The sequence below is a fragment of the Mixophyes fleayi genome, chromosome 1, assembly GCF_038048845.1.
Source record: "Mixophyes fleayi isolate aMixFle1 chromosome 1, aMixFle1.hap1, whole genome shotgun sequence".
In the NCBI taxonomy this organism is placed as follows: domain Eukaryota; kingdom Metazoa; phylum Chordata; class Amphibia; order Anura; family Limnodynastidae; genus Mixophyes; species Mixophyes fleayi.
The window spans coordinates 36,689,001-36,705,701 of NC_134402.1; the positions used below are offsets into that span (position 1 = coordinate 36,689,001).

Here is a 16,701-nt window from a genome sequence, read left to right on the forward strand (position 1 = left end):
CTTCTATGTCATCACCTGGCGACATTTTCAGGAGAACAGGTTCATTTCTGTCATGCCTCACCTGGCTTAACTCTTCCCTTAAGAGCCTTGTGTTTTCCACCTGTGCCTCGGCAACTCGTAGCATCTGAGCTTGCTGCTGTTGCTGCGCAGCGGCCACATTCACAAGGGTTTTCAGTACTTCCTCCATGTTGACGTCTGCGCGGGTTGGGTAGCGGAAACTTGCTTCCCGGAGCATCCCACTCCTGACACCACTTGTGGCAAGAGCCCGCTACTGCAGAAGCACATGCGAACAACTTATTCCTTTTTATGGTGCTTTATTGTCAGGATGGTAAATATTTTGACACCGTATACTTGCACAGCAATCATGGAGACCCTAAACGCTAGCTATACATAGACCAGCTCTCTCTCAGGACCAGCCAGCTATCCCAGCGTTGGTCTCCCTAAACAAATGAAACAAACAAGCTTTTATACATGATGCTCCTCCCCCAGCCTTAGCTTGATGGACAGATGACACACCCACCTTCTCTTTAAAAGAAAACACCCATCACTGGCTCTGTTTGCACAACCAGACACACCCTGTCTGTTTGCTGAGAGGAAGGATTTCAGATCATGTAAGTTTAACCAAATTTAAACTATTGCTTTTCATAGATAAGTCTTCACTCTAGGTGCATTACTGCACAAATGTTTTACTCTACTTCCCTGCTTTCTCTGCATATTGCCAGCTAAATGCCTCCTTTTGTTACAATATATATATATATATATATATATATATATATATATATATATATATATATATATAACAAAGATGTCTTTATCAGACCATATGTTTCCCCTAGTTTCACATATTAGTAATAGAGTATTACATTTTATTCGCTAAAGGACAACGGTATCAGTCATGTTACATTGTATTACATCAGAAAATAATAATGTCCCTTATATAAGATATAGGAACTCTAAATATGGCATATACAATCATGATTCTTGCCAACTTTTCCTCATTGGCTTCAGGGAGATCACAGGGGAGGTGGGCATGCGGGGCGAGGCTTGACGAATCGCATAATTTTGGCACCACTCCCTAAACAATTGGCACAATTTCGGTCAATTACAGCAGAGAGCGGGGCTAAGAATACGTGATATTTGCGTCATTAAGCCCCACCACCTGCCTCTCTCTCTCTCTCTCTCCTCTCTCCCCACATTCTCATCCTACTTTAAACAAGTTCTCTTCTCACCAACCCTAAAAAAAACATCTCTTGACCCAGCTTCGTTCTCCAACGACTGCCCTATTTCTCTTTCTCTCCTCCACTTTACCTCCAAACTACTTGAGCAGTTTGTGTTCCGCCATGTATATCGTTGTCGCTCCTCTCGTGTCTCTTTGCCATCATCCCACCATCATTCCACTGACGCCGTCCTCACAGAAGTTATCAATGATCTACTTACACCAAAGTCTTCTATGTACCACATTTGGCCTACAGATGCCAGAAATCTTTGGACAATATACATGTTACAGCCCATGTATATACGAAGTATAATTTTTATATATATAAATTGCTTTGCTTTGTGTAGCACTTTACACTTGTGTAGAATCCTGTCTGAGACATCCACAGGTGAATAAGGTACAATGTAAAGCACACCAGGTGAATGACCTCTTTACCTGTACCACAAAACAGATACAAAGCCAGCTATTGTCTTCTCACTTTTGACTCAGATATTCATTTCTTCCAGCGGTCACTGTGATTGTCAGCTGGCAGATTCCTTTACTTTTTTGTTGCAGTTGCCTTTTGAAGTCGACTCATAGTTCTTAGTTGGAAACTTAGTACGACTACAGAGATAAGAATCTGTACTGTTCACCGGCTGCATTTCCGTGCTGGACAATGTGCTTTCTATGCTACACTGTTCTCAGATAGATCTGTGTCCAAGGTCAAGATAAAATAAACACAAAGGAACTGTTGAATTCAGAACTTTGGAATACCCTGGTATGGTAACAGAAAGTCACATGGTTCTAAATGGGCAATGCACTGTATTTTTGTTTTTGAGAGAGATGCAGAACATAAGTGGGCAAATTGTTGCAGGTGCTCACGTTATGGCCTGCAGATCTCTCACCACGGCTTCACCCATGGACCCCATTATATCAGGCACAAAGCTCTCCGGGAGGGGGCTCAGTCGTGGGCGTGTGGCAACGTGAACCGCATCTTGTCAATTGTCAATGTTTGACAGGGGGCAGGACTATCACAGCAGGGACGGGCCCGGGATGACACATTTAGCCTTGTCTCCACCCACTTCACCAACGAAGAGGGAAGGCTGCGGGGTGTTGCCCTCCACTCTGGGAGTCCGGCAGAACTCCCAAAAATTCGGGACTCTCCTGGACATTAGAGTGTGTGTGTGCATGTATGTGTAAATATATATGTATGTATGTATGTATATATGTATGTATGTGTGTGTATATCTAATATATAAATGTCTAGTGGCGTGTGTTAGTCTGTCTGTCTGTGTGTGTGGAAAAAATAAAACCAAGCTGCAGCGCCACCTACTGGGCGGAGTTATACACTGTTCTTAGTGTGTGTGAAAAAAAAATCAGAAAGGGCTGAAATTTGGTATACTAAGATGTTTTTAATTTGTAAATTTAATTTGTTAATTGTTAAAAATGTTTATAAAGATTTAAAAAAAAAATATATATATTTCTTGAAGGAGAAGTGACAGTTGGGAGTGGTTGGTGGTTGCCGGGGGTGACAGTGGGGAGTGGTTGGTGGTTGCCGGGGGTGACAGTGGGGAATGGTTGGTGGTTGCCGGGGGTGACAGTGGGGAGTGGTTGGTGGTTGCCGGGGGTGACAGTGGGGAGTGGTTGGTGGTTGAGGCCTGGGCTATGGCCCAAATGCATGACAAGAACTTTTTTAACACCTTAAGTAGCTTGATTTGACTAGAATGCATGAGTATCATGCACGGGTTAACTTGTGTGTGTATATATATCTATATATATATATATCTTCAAAACATATCCTAGTTTAATCGATTTGTTGTGGTTTACACTTTGTAGTAAGACAGATTCATCTTAACATACCTGACTTCACTAGATTAATGAGTTGTCAATGAATACATATGCCGCTAACTTAATATCGTCCTTGAGTAACTTTATTAATCTCTCTACAATTCCCCCGACATCACGACTGGGAAGCTGTTCTTTGTACGGTATTAATAGATTTATCACTTTTCAACTGAAAAGCCTCAGCGAGGGCAGATGGGCATTTCAGGCTCAATTAAAGCTAATTTAATATGGCTTAGAAGAAAAATGGAGTTTGTATAGGCTCCAGCCATCACTGCAAGTCACACTCAGACACCTTAGACAGGATAGGTATTTCCTAAATGTTAGCGTGGGAGTTCTCACATATTCAAATGCTGCGGGCTCTAATTTTAGAGATAAGCACTGACGACTTGGCTAAGTCTGTCCTTGTGTGTGGGAGATGATGGAGTCAAATAACCATCTGCTCTGAGGCAAGAACCAGCAGCGGATTCTGTGTTACATTAATAGCCTGCTGCACAGTGACCTTCTTCTGCATGACTGGCTTTGTACTCTGTAGTAGTCACTGGGTGCGGAACTTTGGCAACCGCAGATCGGAGCAGCTTGCCAGTATTTTCTGTGATTACAACTCACTGGGCCTGTCTGGATGCCGGAAAATATAGGTACAGTTCTAGTTTGTCCATGTTTAATGACTTCGGCATTTAAATTTAGGAATATGTAAGATAAATATTTTGCCCACGTGCAGGATGGTAAATAAACTTACCCCATACACTGCACTGAGGTGCGGAAGAATGCTATAAAAAGAAAATAATTAGAATTTATAACTGCTAACACATTGTATATATTATACATTTTATTTTATATATTTCAGGTATGAGACTCGGGGGTATATTTACTAAACTGCGGGTTTGAAAAAGTGGAGATGTTGCCTATAGCAACCAATCAGATTCTAGCTGTCATCTTGTAGAATGTACTATATAAATGATAACTAGAATCTGATTGGTTGCTATAGGCAACATCTCCACTTTTTCAAACCTGCAGTTTAGTAAATATACCACCAAGGTCTTTATTAATAATGCAAATTTATTGAAGGTATAGTTATAACTATTACTATTACAATGTATGTAATGTCCGCATATACCAGACCAGTCAACCTGTGACTATCTAGGTATTATGAAACTACAAGCCCCAGTATGCTTGGGCAGCCAATAGCCAGCTGATAACTGGCAGGTTATGATGGGACTTGTAGTTTCAGAACACCAGAGCCACAGGTTGTCCAGGCCTGGCATATACTGCTACAACTGTACAAAACAAGATTGGTCCAACAAAGTAGCATACCCATAGGGGATAGAGACATGTGATATGGAAGAAAATGTTCCAAGAGCTTACAATCAAAAGCAATGCTGTTACAAGTTTGTAATGCAGTGGAGCAGCAATAATTGTCAGCTGCATGTACTCATTTTTTTTTAAAAATTAGTTATCGCTACTTGTTTGATTTACTTAAACTCTTTTATGATGGGTCTGTCATGATGATGCCGCTCATGGCGCATGGTAATGGAGCTTAAGTGCTGAGAATTAAGAGAATTCTATGTTATGTGAAACTTTTACTGGTACCTTTTGGTTCTGTGCATAATGAAGTGTCCTGTATCCTCTGTGCAGGCTTCGATAAGCTGTCTAAGCGGTTGATTTATTCAAAATCTTCTGCAACGGAACAGTTGAGGTGTATCCCATAGCAACCAATCAGATTCGAGCTATCATTTATCTGGTACATCCTAGAAAGTGATAGAATCTGATTGGTTGCTATGGGCTACACTTCCACTTTTTTTTTTTAGGAGGTTTAGTAAATCTACCCCTAAGGCTCTATGTTGAACAGACATGATTGATTTGTTTTGAAATGCTACCTCAGTGACTGTGAATAAAATTGGAATAGGTACTTGTAATGCTTCGTATTGGGTTTAGCAAATTCACACTGTAGTAAATCATATGGTATTTAAACCCCATAAAGTAATGAAATAGTGGTGTGTGGTTACAATGTTCACTTCACAGTAAATGGATTCCATTAAATACATCATCATCATCATCATCATCATCATTTATTTATATAGCGCCACTAATTCTGCAGCGCTGTACAGAGAACTCACTCACATCAGTCCCTTCCCCATTGGAGCTTACAGTCTGAATTCCCTAATATAGACACACACTCACACACATAGACATATACATACAGACAGAGAGGTAGAGACTAGGGTCAATTCTTGATAGCAGCCAATTAACCTACCAGTATGCTTTTTTGGGGTGTGGGAGGAAACCCACGCAAACACAGGGAGAACATACAAACTCCACACAGATAAGTCCGTGGTCGGGAATTGAACTCATGACCCCAGTGCTGCGAAGCACAAGTGCTAACCACTAGGCCACTGTGCTGCCCAATATACATACTTGCCTACTTTCGTCAAGTGCAGTCCGGGAGAGGGGCGTGACAAGAGGGCGGGAGGGGACGGGGGGGCGATCTAACGCGTCGTTTTGTCCCCGACCCCCGCAATGGAAATGATGTTCTGTTGCGGGGGGCGGGCCCAAAATGACGCGATTCACAGCGACTTGCGTCATTTTGGCCGGGCAATTGCGGGATGCGGGAGACTTGCCTGCTCTCCCGTGAGTCCGTGAGACCGACCCGAATTTCGGGAGTCTCCCGAAATTGGTAAGTATGATTAAATATATTAAGCACATCCCAACTTTGTGATCTTTGGAATCGACAGCATGCACAAGAAGGGACATGGTACACTGGGACATAGCTACATCCCCACAGAGGTAGATCCAGGGCTTCCTCCCCCAACCCCCTTTCTCTCCCCTTAAAACACCCTTCCAGTGTTGCACCACTGCTAGTGATATATGCGGTATTGAAGGGGATTTGTATGTCTGTGAGTTTGCGTTTAGAAGTACAGCACTGTCTAGCGCCCTGTATAGTAATCCTGTTTAATCTAGTTGCTCTAGGTAACAGACACTGCTTTACAGCCTTTGAACTCTCAGGTTCTCCCCTGTCACTTCATAGTTCATTCTGTGTTGCCTCCTCTGCAGCTGTTTGCTGAGAAACACTATCTGCACAGACTACAGGCATCTTGGTGATGACATCACAGGGGAGAGAAATAGAATATGTTGCTGTTAATGGATGCATGCACGCAATGTACTGTACCACCAGAATCATTGCTCACAGCGCTGTGATGTCACTGCAAGCCGCCCCCTCCCCATTATGATTACATGTTGAAAAGATACAGAGTAAACTGTTACTGGGATTCACAGAGACGCTGCTACGAAAGGGTCACAGTAATGAAACAGAAGCACAGACACATTTCCTGGGCTAAGCAGTTATATTATAGATGTTATGGAATTAACCTTTGTGGCAGAGGAACAAAGGCAGAGCATAGAAGACCGTGGACTGGAAAATATCTGCAGTGGGAATATTAGTTGTGTCATGGAATGTAGTTCCGAGGAATATTGTGTTTCTCTGGGAGCATGAGATAGGGCAAGAGGAGAGGACAGGGCCAAGGGTGGAGCATAGGTGGAGCATGGAAATAGAACATGTGTTGGCTGGTTGTAAGTAATACCAATGGAATGAAGTATAATAATTTGTGTTATTGTGTACAGATACAAAAACATTTTGTTGGGTTGACTCAGGTCTCAGAACTACCGGGATTGCAGGAGCGCAGTGGCTATAGGGCCTATAAAATGTAAAAGTGGCTGAACGGTCCATCTGCTGCCCATGCATCTGTCCATGTGATAGTTCCTATAGCACATTGTATATATTAGACATTTTATTTTCCCCTATTTGATACAGTTGATTCCACCTTTCTGTCTGACTAACTGGATAGTGCCGCTTCTCTTGGTCATTTACTTAGTGCGGTGTTTGAGTTGCCGTTATTAAACATACAATAGAACTACATTATTGTCATGTACAATAATTAGGTCATACTGCACACCTGCTAGTGTAGTGTACAATGTCTGTGTACAGCCTACAGAGGCACCTGCTCACCAGCGAATTCTCCTAGGAAATTAAGTTGATCGGTGGCCATCACAGCCATTTATTAAACTGGAAACTTATAGAATACACAGGAGACACCGCTGAACTGCTGAGTCTAGATGTATGGTGTATGTCTACGACTGTTCATTTAAATATATATATCTTCCATCTGAACTCAATGGCAAAGACAACTTGTGTGTTTATTTATGTGGCTAGATTCTGTTCCCCAGTATTTGAATGAGATTTCTGGACAGATGCATCTGCGTCATATATTGGGGTAGTCAACGACTTAATGCTCTAAATTGCTCAGATGTAATTCTCCGATTGTCTTCTGGTTGATGAAGCAGTGGAAATGCTAATTGGCTACTTGTTCATCACGCCGTATATATATATATATATATATATATATATATATATATATATATATATATATATATATATATATATATATATATATATATATGCTATTGGCTACAGGTTGTAATTATTAATTAATTGTTAATTGATCATTTATCCCTCATCAGTATTAACTGAATAGCGCCAATTACATTTCACACTACTCGGTTTAAACCCGATGACGCCAAATTTGTGGTGCCCAGGTCGGGCCGGCCGTGGACAATATACTATAAACCCCACCACCATCATCATCATCACCCTGAAGGTGAGGGAACACGTTTAACTCAAAAAAGCTGACATTTGTAAACTTTGGCCTTAAAAATGTAGAGAAGTATCATCATCATCACCATTTATTTATATAGCGCCACTGATTCTGCAGCGCTGTACAGAGAACTCATTCACATCAGTCCCTGCCCCATTGGAGCTTACAGTCTAAATTCCCTAACATACACACACACAGACTAGAGTCAATTTTGATAGCAGCCAATTAACCTACCAGAATGTTTATGGAGTGTGGGAGGAAACTGAAGCACCCGGAGGAAACCCACGCAAACTCCACACAGATAAGGCCATGGTCGGGAATTGAACTCATGACCCCAGCGCTGTGAGGCAGAAGTGCTAACCACTGAGCCACCGTGCTGCCCAAGTATGCATATCCTATTCCCTAAATAATAAGGATGCTGTAGTTTTACTTGGAATTCACTGAGCTGTGTAAGGCACTCAATCTATAGCTTTATTCCTGTACATGTTGTATGCTTATAATTTATAATTTTTTTACGTTATACCATGAACTAATATTACTAATATCCATCATTTCCTTTAAAAGTGACCTGTTCAGCCAGGGCTGCGTCCTGTGGCTCAGACCAGCTTTATTTCTCAGTGAAAGTGTAGACGTTCAGCCTCTTAGCATGGCACATCCGACCAGTCAGTGTAGATGATAGCTATTATGGTTGCAGTCAGTACGACTCCTCTGTATGCAGAAGTGCTTCTGCCTCCTATTTGCCTATTTGTCTTGCAGAGTGTTTTACCTCTTTAAACAGCTTTTTCTTTTGAGCATTTCCTCCGGGCCCTGGTTTGAGTGCACTGTACGCTGAGCTATCAGTTAGTAAACATACTGTACTGTGTTACTCGTGCAGCAGCTCTCCCTGAATTATTAATGTAGTCACACTTTCATGGCTTCTCAAGTTTTGCTAGCTTGGCACAAGGCATCCATGATGTTTCTTGAAAGATGACTTAATAAGCATATTTTCTACTGGCTGACACACCATCTGTAGTCATATTCGCAAGTCATGGCTGGATAAAAAACAAAAAGTCACACATTCTAAATGAATGGGAGACAAAACCTTGATGTTGTCTGCTCAGTAACATTCCAGAAGTTCTGGGAAACCTTAAAAAATTGAACGGCGGCCGGGAGACAATCCATAAGTGGAGGCTAATTTTACAGAATTCACAGACTAGTCTTACCCCTTATTTTCCTTGATGTGTTCACCTACCTCTAATTTCTTGGTCAAGTTTTTGACTTAGAAACAACAAAATCCTATTGCCTAATAAATTTATTTTTTTTAATGTTAGTGAAGCCTTAATACTGCTTAAATATTAAAGTCACACGATGAACAACAAACTTTTTAGAATGCTTTAAATATAATGGTCGGATACATATCAACTGTATCCGACCATCCGTTTTGCTTTGTAACCATTTCTTTGTTATAACTTTTTTAACATCAGCTTAATGAAGAAGTTATTAGTTTGATCTTTTCATTGAAAGAATTTGCAAAAATTGGCGATGCCTATTTGTCAACTTTTTTAATAACCCCCGATCTGTTTTCATCATTTCAAAAGGAGAGCTACTAAATCATCCACTAGTGGGTGGTCAGTCACAGTGGACTTGTTAAGAGGTATATTCACCCACTTCTGCTTTAAAAGGCTACCATCTATTTCCCTTACATATAAACAGTTGATCGTTCCATTCTGACACTTAGGACTCTTGCGACTGCATTAGATAAATTGTTACTCCTACCTCGACCGCTCGGGACCCAGCTGCCAAAAGTGCTGCCTCTGTGAGCAACAAAATGCATGGGTGACATCTTTAGTGACTCCCGGGATGTGCTTTGCCCTGTACCAAGTATTACGTTGTCGTCAGACAAATAACAATTTCCTAAACAAAGGTCATACATGTATGGAAGATTCTGACATGTTATTTAGTCAACTACTCATATCATTCCTAAATTCGGCTTTCCAAATAATTATTGCAACGATGACAGTGAATAACTCTAAGGGGGAATTCAATTGGCAGCGTTAGTAACCCCGGCCTGCGCACCATTACCATTATTACGGTAATAGTCCATGTAAATACCGTTATTAAGGTAGTTTTAACGCCAGCTTTTTGCTCACAGCCCTCTAAGCTGCGAGCAGAAAGCCGGGTTAAACTTACTGTAATAATGGCAATAGCTTTAACGCGGCGGTCCTTCGGGGGGAATTGAATTCCCCCCTAAAGCTTTAATATTCCTTGTTATCCCTGCAGACACCCATTTCTGCTGCCAACCTCGCCTTAACCATCCACCTTTAAAAATGTTCACCGTAGCCTTTGTCTGCAAACCTAATTCATTATTTGATATAAAAATCTCACCAGACTGTTCCACCATTAAATACAACCAAAAATGTAACGAAGACTCTCAAATAATTATTTATTTAAAAAAACTGATAAACTTTTCGTGTTTTGTGATGACTGATAACATCCCAGCCAAACACCTACAGTGTCAATTATTGAATTTCTTTGACCTGCGGCTTAAGGGTGTGTCCAACAAACTTAATTAATGACACAGTTATCGTCTGGCTGTCAACATTCCGCCCTGACCGAATCTATACTTCTTCCTGAGGAAACAATAACGCTTGTTGGTTTACAAGTGTAATACAGTGTTATTAATTGCTAAAGGAATGCCCAATCTGTCAAAAACAAAATGTTGCTGATAGTCTGTTGGGCTCCTTCAAAGCCTTCAGGCACACAAAAAGTAATGATTTGGGTAATAGGTAATGGTTCTACTATGAGTCTCTCGTTACCGTTTTACTACCCACTGTACAAATGATGAAGAAACTTTGATGAAGAGCAACCCATAGGGAGGCATCGGTATAAAAAAATCTGATTCTCAAATTGAAAACCCAACATATTAATGTAATCTGAGCGGATTTGCAGTACTCAGCCTTGAATAAATATCAGTTTTTGCTATCATGTCACCACATCCCTTACCTTCACCCAAATAGACCAGAAGAATAAAAGACTGAACACAATTTTTATTTTATCAGTGCTATCGTTTAATGGAAAAACCTTCCGGGAATGAGAAATAATGTATTAAATGAAAACCTGAATTTTATTTGGAATTAAACCTAATAGCTTACAATTTAAATTCTTTTATTGGGGTCAAACGGACTTAATGTCCTTACCTAATAACACTTCTTTAAAGATTATATCCTTTACTACTTCCATAATTTCATTCACTGATTTTAAATTAGTCATTTACTAGCTAATACCATTCACAGATTGAAAAATATTGTATTCTGCCTATCTAGATACGGCTGCAGCCATGGAAACATTTCCATTAAAGCAGCAATCCCCATGAAAAAAATCAGGTGTGTTTTTTTTAACACAACACACTGTGGTAGGATATAGGAAGGATGATGGTATTTACCATTCTCCCTTGTTTTTCTTCTTCAGACTGCTATTAATGATTTATACTTCTGGACTACCATGGCAACCACAGTCACATGGCACAGGATGTAGTGAGCAGCGAGGCTTTGGTACACCCCTCTGAGCTCTGCCTGCACAGTGACATCCTCCTTCTCCCTACTTTGTCATCACATGACATGCTGTGAGCCTGTGTCTGTATAGCAGACTGACTGTGTCTGTGTCTGGCAGCCATTTTTGTTTGCCAACCAAAGAGCTTTTGAAAAGGAGATGATGATTTGTAGCAGGATAGCTATGAAAAATGAATCGGATGCATACATAAAAGGTGCTTTACCTGCTTTATAAAGAAAAAAAATCTTCTATGTGTGATTGCTGCTTACATACTTTTCATAAAACACCTAGCTCACACCTTTCCTTTGAAGAAACGCAATATTATAATTAAACCAAGTATAATAACCAAAGGTATGATAAGCCTCAAGAATTGTGTATATCTATATATCGCCCCTACACATATTCGTCTTTACTTGCTGAGTTTCAGTAACCCAACATCTTCATTTCTGAATGACCCGCCACTTGGCATGTTTCACTTAAAATTTTCAAATCCTTATTTACATGTAAAGAACGAGCGCACACTCCTTTGTCTCTAGACTTATCATCAGCAATCATGGGTACTCGTTCCTTTACAGGAGCCCACACACCTTCTGATCCCACTAATTCATAATTTTGCGGACAAATTATTCACCCAATGAGACAGTAAACAGTTTGCTTGACAGCTGATCCTTTCCGAATCCAGCTGGCCTTTGTAGTGCTCGCAGCCTTGCTGCTCACCTAAGTCTGTTGCCTTTTAGGACTTTTGCTAACCCCCTCTAAAACTCCTTACTAGCTATAGATGCTACCTAACAAACATCTGGTTCTTCAGTCAGAAAGGTTGACAAGTAAAGCTTCTTCTCTCAGCCACATGGGGGCGCCCTCTAGATGTGGAAGGAACTTGCCCCCAGGCAAGCCTGAAGTTACCTCTCTCCTCAAGCATGTTCATCCAATCAGCCCTCTCCCTTATATCCGTCACCAAACAGCTGAGACTGCTGATCAAGATAGGATGCAGATTTTGGGCTAGATTTACTAAACTGCGGGTTTAAAAAAAGTGGAGATGTTGCCTATAGCAACCAATCAGCTTCTAGCTGTCATTTTGTAGAATGTACTAAATACATGATAACTAGAATCTGATTGGTTGCTTTTGGCAACATCTCCACTTTTTCAAACCCACAGTTTAGTAAATATACCCCTAAAAGTCTCCTTTAGTAATCTGTGTAGAGTAATTGTCTTCTGTATTTATACCCACACCTGACTTTAGTATCCCAGACATTTAGGCTAGTCAGCTCTTACATAGACAAACACATCATTATTATTTTCATCCAAATAAGCGACAACTAACCATAATTGCCAGGCTGCCCTTACCCCTCGCCACTCCGCTCATAGGAATCTCTGTGGTTACATGTGAATAGCAGACTCAGAATTAAAATAAAATATATTTTGCTATTGTTGCTTTTTTATATGGGCAAAGTTCTACTTCTAGTAATTCAGCACAGATATCTGCTATAGAGAAACACGTGGGGAATACGTGGGATGTTTAGCAGCAGAACATTTAGTACCAGGTGGAAGTGTTCACGCTGGAGGGTCTACATTAAGGTCTGTTACACACTGTAGAGAGTTGTAACAGTTAACATATGAATAGAAAGCACAGATCACAGGGATGTTATTATTAATCCCTGTAAAAATTCACTCAAAAATGTTTTGAAGGTAAAAGAATCAGTCACTGGATGAAGGGTATTTGGGAGATGTTCTTAGCAACCTGAGGGAACCCCACGTATCCATGGAAATGAAAGATTTCCTTGGCACTAAATGATAAACAAAATACCTACCTGTATGAGTCACAGCTAATCCAAGTTATCACAGCACAGTCACTGGGAGCAAATAGCAAAATACAAACTTTAAAAGCAATAAAAGATATATATATATATATATATATATTGTGTGTGTGTGTATATATTATTTACATGAAGGGACACAGTAAATCTTTAGCATAGCCTTTTATGTGAATGCTTTGCCTTTATTAAGTATAAGTCACAGGTCATGCTGAGAAAGGCTGTTTTGCCCATATTAGAGCTCATTAGTGTATGACAGTGATTACTGCTCATGTGAAACGCCATACCTCCCAACAGTCCTGATTTGAGGGCTCGGTCCCGCCATCTCAATTGGAAAATCTTTGTCTCGTGGGTGAGATATTTGGTAGGTATGTCTCATTCACTGTGGCTGTGCATGGCGGAGCTGTGGTGACCGGGGGTATTGCACAAGACAGTGGAGATGTTTGGAGGGGAGGACAGTACAGAGCAGCCTATCACTTCCAAAGTGCTAGACGTGATTTCAGGGTGCGGCCACACCCCATCATGATGTGTCTCCACCCCCTGTCCAAATGCCAGATTCCGGAATGTTGGGAGCTATGAACAGGGTTCCTGGTTCCTCAGGATTGCCCCATGTTTTCCACCAGTAATCTTATATTATTTGCATTACTTCTCTTTCTGTGATTCAGTTTCCTGGTATGTTAGATTGGCAGAATGAGCCTGGATTCAGAGTTCTTTACATGTTCTATTGCATTTGTCATCAAAGGTGTAATATAGATGTACTGCACTGCAATGGTCATTGTGCTTGGGGCTAAGAGGTGTATGTGCGGCTGTTTCCTGCTCTACATATCCTGTAAGGTTCGGGGAATGGGCTATACTTGGGCTATGCTAGACCGCCCCTTCCCTCCACCGTTTCACCTCTCTAAACACAGAGAGGCTCAGTGGGCAGATATGTCTAAAGCTGGGTACACACTACAGAAAATTTCTACAGATGAGATAACGAATTTACCAACGACTGAAAGTCCCGATTAGCATACCGGTTCATGTGTACACAACTACACCAGTTACCTTCAGATCTGTGCTCTTCACCTGTCATAACCATCTGCTGAAAAGATGGTGACTCTGCACACTCCATACAGATCTGCCTACACTGCTGGTCGTCAGTGTGTACACACATCCACATGTGCCTGACAGTGTTCCTTCGTTGTCCGTGAGTATAGTCAGTTTATAAAATCAAAAGAAACGATACGATGTGTGGTGCAATAAAACGTGATAGTTGGAGCGTACTTACCAATGCGATATCAGACCTAACGGTCGTTCATCATGTGATTGGTCGGATATTTGGTTGCAAAACCTGTAGTCTGTACCCAGCGTTAGTTTGCATAAAGACTTCGATGTATACCAGCTTAAGTCCAACTCCACACGAGGCTCTGAAGTCACAAACCATTGCATGTGTTATGCATTCCTTGGTCTTTATATTCTGCAAGTTTTTCGTGATTGCGGTTAGCACAAAAATAGGCTGTACTGCGGCCATTCTGTGGCGTGACTTTATTAACACTGATACTGCGCTGTGCATTTCTGTCATTTAAATGGAATAAAAGGAATGTAGCAGTGCTTTCCATTGCTTTGAACTTGGTTGCATATACAGCAAACGTTTATGTAAATAAATACATTTCTTTGTGTCAGATTATGCATGCTCATGTGTTTTACTCAGAAGTCGCAGAAATAATGCATGAAAAGAATCCATACCTAAACAGCGTGTCACTTCACCTCAATACCAATCATAGTAATGAAATTGAGATAATGATCTCTTGTGAAACAGTCAAAACTTACTGAGTGATTTACTCAGTGGGTGACGTTCTCCAAAGTACTGTTTTCCCGCAGCCTGGTTGTGCTTTGTGCACAGTGGCACGCTTGCGTGCTATGATATTAAGTAGTTGTGACATTTCTATTGTTATACTACAGGTTTTTTTTGTTGCAATGTTGCTTCACCACAGGAGTAACATAGTTTCCATATGTACTCAACACCAGACATAAGCCCAAGTTCTTTTTGTACTTCTTCGCCCAAGTGATTGAAGCTTTATTTTCCCATTTTTAACACCTGCACTGTATCAAATGTTAGTTGACATTTTTATATATTCTATATTTAGTACAGTTATATATAGGTTGTGTTTCGTGATCATTTTATGTTGAGTTTTATATTGCTCAGTGATTGCTTAGGGTGTATCATGTATTACTATCCCTGGAACTATAAATAATGCATGTGTGTATATAAAGAATACACAGTCTTGACCTGCCCCTTAGATTGGGCAGAACAGTCACCAAAAATCGGGATTGTCCCACTAGACTCAGAACATTTGACAGACTGTCCTACCTGTTCTTGTCACTTTTAACACCTGTAGCTCCTGGTTTCTGTAGTTGCGGCTTGTCTGGATCCTGGAATGTTGGGGGCCCTATTTGGGGAAAAAATGGGTACGTTTAGAAAATTCCAACCAGCCCCGGCGATTTAAAGTTACCCGCTCCCCCCACCAACAAAGAGGGGAGGGGCCTACCTACCTGCATTCTTTTTAACTTAATGAGGTCTGTTTTGTATACTAGGACCCAGAGTGTTATCTGTATTATATGTCAGTGACTAGTCGGCATTCTTCTCACCTTAATAAGGTCTGTTTTGTATACTAGCACACTGAATGTGGTGTATATTTTATACTAGCTACCAGAATGTGGTCAGTATTGTATAGTAGCCTTTGAGTAGGGATAGTATAGTACCTATTAGACTAGTGACTGTATTGCATAATAACTAAGACCATTTAGCCTGCTCTCTATACTTGTTGTTAGGTTAGCAGCAGAAATTATGAGGTGTGTGACTTCATACTACAGTCTTTATTTTAGAACACACTAGATCAGCAAGAAACAGTATATGCAGAGTTATTTTCATATATGATATGAATACAGTAACTTTAAATCTAGTTTTGGGTGGAAGTAAGAACCTAGTGTCCCTGATGGTTATACACTGCTTTATCGAGGCTCCTCTCTCATGAACCCATTCCTTAATCCCCTCCCATAACTATTTTATTCTTTTTGTATTTGTTCTGAAAAAGAGCAGTGGGATTAAGAAAAGTCACTATTTGACATTAAAGTGTATACGTGTCACAGTGCTGGTTTCACCCAGGAGATAACCAATTGGCTGGGATAGCTATCAGAGGCACACTATGACAGACCAAGCCACGTAGTCTTGAGGAGACGGGTCGTGAGGGACAAAATTGAAGTTGATGGGTTGCAGAAGGTAGAACCGTGAGAGCCGAGACTGAAGTTGATGGGTTGGTGAAGGTAGAATTGTGAGATATGAGGCTGAAGTTGATGGATTGGGGAAGGTAGAATAGTGAGAGATGAGGCTGAAGTTCATGGGTTGGAGAAGGTCGAATCACAAGAGACGAGTCTGAAGTTGATGGATTGGAGAAGGTAGAATTGTGAGGGACAAAAGTGAAGTTGTTGGGTTGGAGAAGGTAGAATTATGAGTGACGAGGCTGAAGCTGATGGGTTGGAGAAGGTAGAATTGTGAGAGACGAGGCTGAAGTTGATGGTTCGGAGAAGGTAGAATCGTGAGTGACAAAGCCAAATTTCATAAACAGGTAAACAAACCAAGACTCTATGAAGCACCAGCAGAAAAACAAAATTCCAACTCTGCTTTAACAAAGATTGG

The 16,701-nt window shown here is 40.8% G+C and overlaps 1 protein-coding gene across 9 annotated transcripts in view; it reads left to right on the forward strand.

Annotated features, from left to right (window-relative positions):
* The window catches only part of ABLIM2 (actin binding LIM protein family member 2), a 141,688-nt gene that overhangs the window by 37,887 nt on the left and 87,100 nt on the right, over positions 1-16,701 (forward strand). For 3 of the 9 annotated variants that reach the window (XM_075194391.1, XM_075194409.1, XM_075194410.1), the window contains exon 1: positions 3,516-3,675. The exons of 1 other annotated variant lie outside the window; for it this stretch is intronic. In XM_075194391.1, coding sequence (XP_075050492.1) covers positions 3,660-3,675 — 16 coding nt within the window. In that variant the 5' untranslated portion in view covers positions 3,516-3,659. Of the gene's footprint in view, positions 1-3,513; positions 3,676-16,701 lie in introns of those variants that run through there. 5 more of the 9 variants (XM_075194394.1, XM_075194412.1, XM_075194413.1 and 2 more) reach the window with 4 other exon arrangements.